The sequence below is a fragment of the Galeopterus variegatus genome, unplaced genomic scaffold, assembly GCF_000696425.1.
Source record: "Galeopterus variegatus unplaced genomic scaffold, G_variegatus-3.0.2 Scaffold14457, whole genome shotgun sequence".
NCBI classification, from domain to species: domain Eukaryota; kingdom Metazoa; phylum Chordata; class Mammalia; order Dermoptera; family Cynocephalidae; genus Galeopterus; species Galeopterus variegatus.
In genome coordinates this window covers 21,425-23,125 of record NW_007740568.1, presented here as the reverse complement: position 1 = coordinate 23,125, position 1,701 = coordinate 21,425, and the positions used below count along the sequence as shown (strand labels likewise).

The 1,701-nt window shown below is 46.7% G+C and overlaps 1 protein-coding gene across 1 annotated transcript in view; it reads left to right on the top strand.

Moving 5' to 3' along the window:
* LOC103581971 (purine nucleoside phosphorylase-like) overlaps nucleotides 1-891 on the top strand; it is a gene marked incomplete at its 5' end in the record, with an annotated part of 3,282 nt that extends 2,391 nt beyond the window's left edge. The window contains one exon of the mRNA XM_008563666.1: nucleotides 230-891. Within this exon, the coding sequence (XP_008561888.1) occupies nucleotides 230-447 (218 nt within the window). The remainder of the gene's footprint in view (nucleotides 1-229) is intronic.
* Nucleotides 892-1,701: the final 810 nt, after the last annotated feature.

Sequence of the window (1,701 nt, the reverse complement as noted above, 5' to 3'; positions counted from 1 at the left end):
AATTGCCAAATACAGAATTAAAGCATTGCATTCATGATATTTGTAAGACATGTAAAGTCCTCCAAGGCCCCACTTATTTTAAGCAATACAGAACAATGTGAGGTCAGTGCTAATTTAGCTATTTCTTTTTTGAGACTTTAAATTCTCAATGAAGTTATGAAGGTGAGGCTAAAGGGTGAGGAGAAGAGTCACTTGAGGATCCTGATTGTTGGTTCCCCTCTCCCCACAGGCATGAGCACAGTACCAGAAGTTATAGTTGCTCGGCACTGTGGACTTCGAGTCTTCGGCTTCTCACTCATCACTAACAAGGTCGTCATGGATTATGAAAACCTGGAGAAGGCTAATCATGAGGAAGTGCTAGAAGCAGGGAAACAAGCTGCACAGAAATTGGAGCAGTTTGTCTCCATTCTTGTGGCTAGCATTCCACCCCCTGACAATGCCCGCTGACCAGCCCTGGAGTGATCTGGCGTCTCCCTATGGGATCCAAGTAGCTGATACCTACTTTGGCTCCTTGCTAGGGTCACGTACCTCTGTTCCTAGGTAGGAGCAGAAAGAAGAGGATGATCCCTATCTTTTATCTTCTCACTTTCTCTGACCAGGCCCTTCTGGTGCCAGGTTGTCTTTTCAGAACAGTTTGTTTCCCCTCCGTTCTTCACCGAGAGCTGGAGCCCAGGCCCTACCACATATCCATGGATATGCCCAGGATTTGCCTTGGGCCTTAGAGCTTCACACAGTAGCTTCCACTAGCTTTTTGAGATGATACTCTCACATTCCTGGGGGCTCAGTACTGCCTCAACCTAATGTGCTGGAGACCAAACAAGGACCAGCCCAGCCTCTTGTGCTTTATGTCATACCATAATGTTTTTAGAATAAAGAGAAAGATGAAATAATTTCCTTACTTTTTGTGTGTGCAATTTGGGATGAGGCTGGGGCACAGGCCAAGACTGACATGAAGGGCCGTGAGATCACATGTCTAGTGTGACTATCTCCTACTCACATAAGTAGCTAAGAACTGAGATGAGGTGGTATGTGCTTGCACAAAGGAGAAAGGAAAGGCAAAGTGATCAACGGCAGGGAAAAATGTCAAGATGATGAGAAGGAAGGAAGGGCGAACTTTTTTGGCAGCTGGCCTGTATAGGGATCCAAGCCCTTGACCTTGGTGTTATAACACCATGCTCTGACCAAGAAGCGCTAACTTCTGCTACTTGATAGCCACGTCCCTCTGACCAGTCTTGCCTTGTCCCTTCTGGCTGTTTGACTTCCTGTCTACTTTTTCATAAATATGTGAATTAATTTACTATCTCAGCTGCTGTTAAGTAGTTGCCACTTCCTTATTAAGGCCCTAGTTATATTTCCTTTTGCTTTCCTTCTCTCCCCTCCTCTTCTCCAACCATCTCTCCTTCACTCGGACAGTGCAGCAGCAAATACCTCTTTCTCTGCTGACAGCCAGCCTGCTGCTGATTAGATTCCTGCCAGCCTCAGGCAAACCTCGGAAGTTGGTCCACTCCCAGCTTCTCTTTGAGTGCGTCCTTCCCTCCTACTGCTTCCTTCCTGCACTCCGGTCTTTCTCTTTACTGTTGCTTGGTCAGAACCTCCCTGTGATGCTGCATCCAGGCATTGCCCTTTGTTGGCTAACTGAACCGTGATCTTTGCTTATCAATGTGCATTCAGCAGGCTGGCATGTTTTCAAACCACACTACC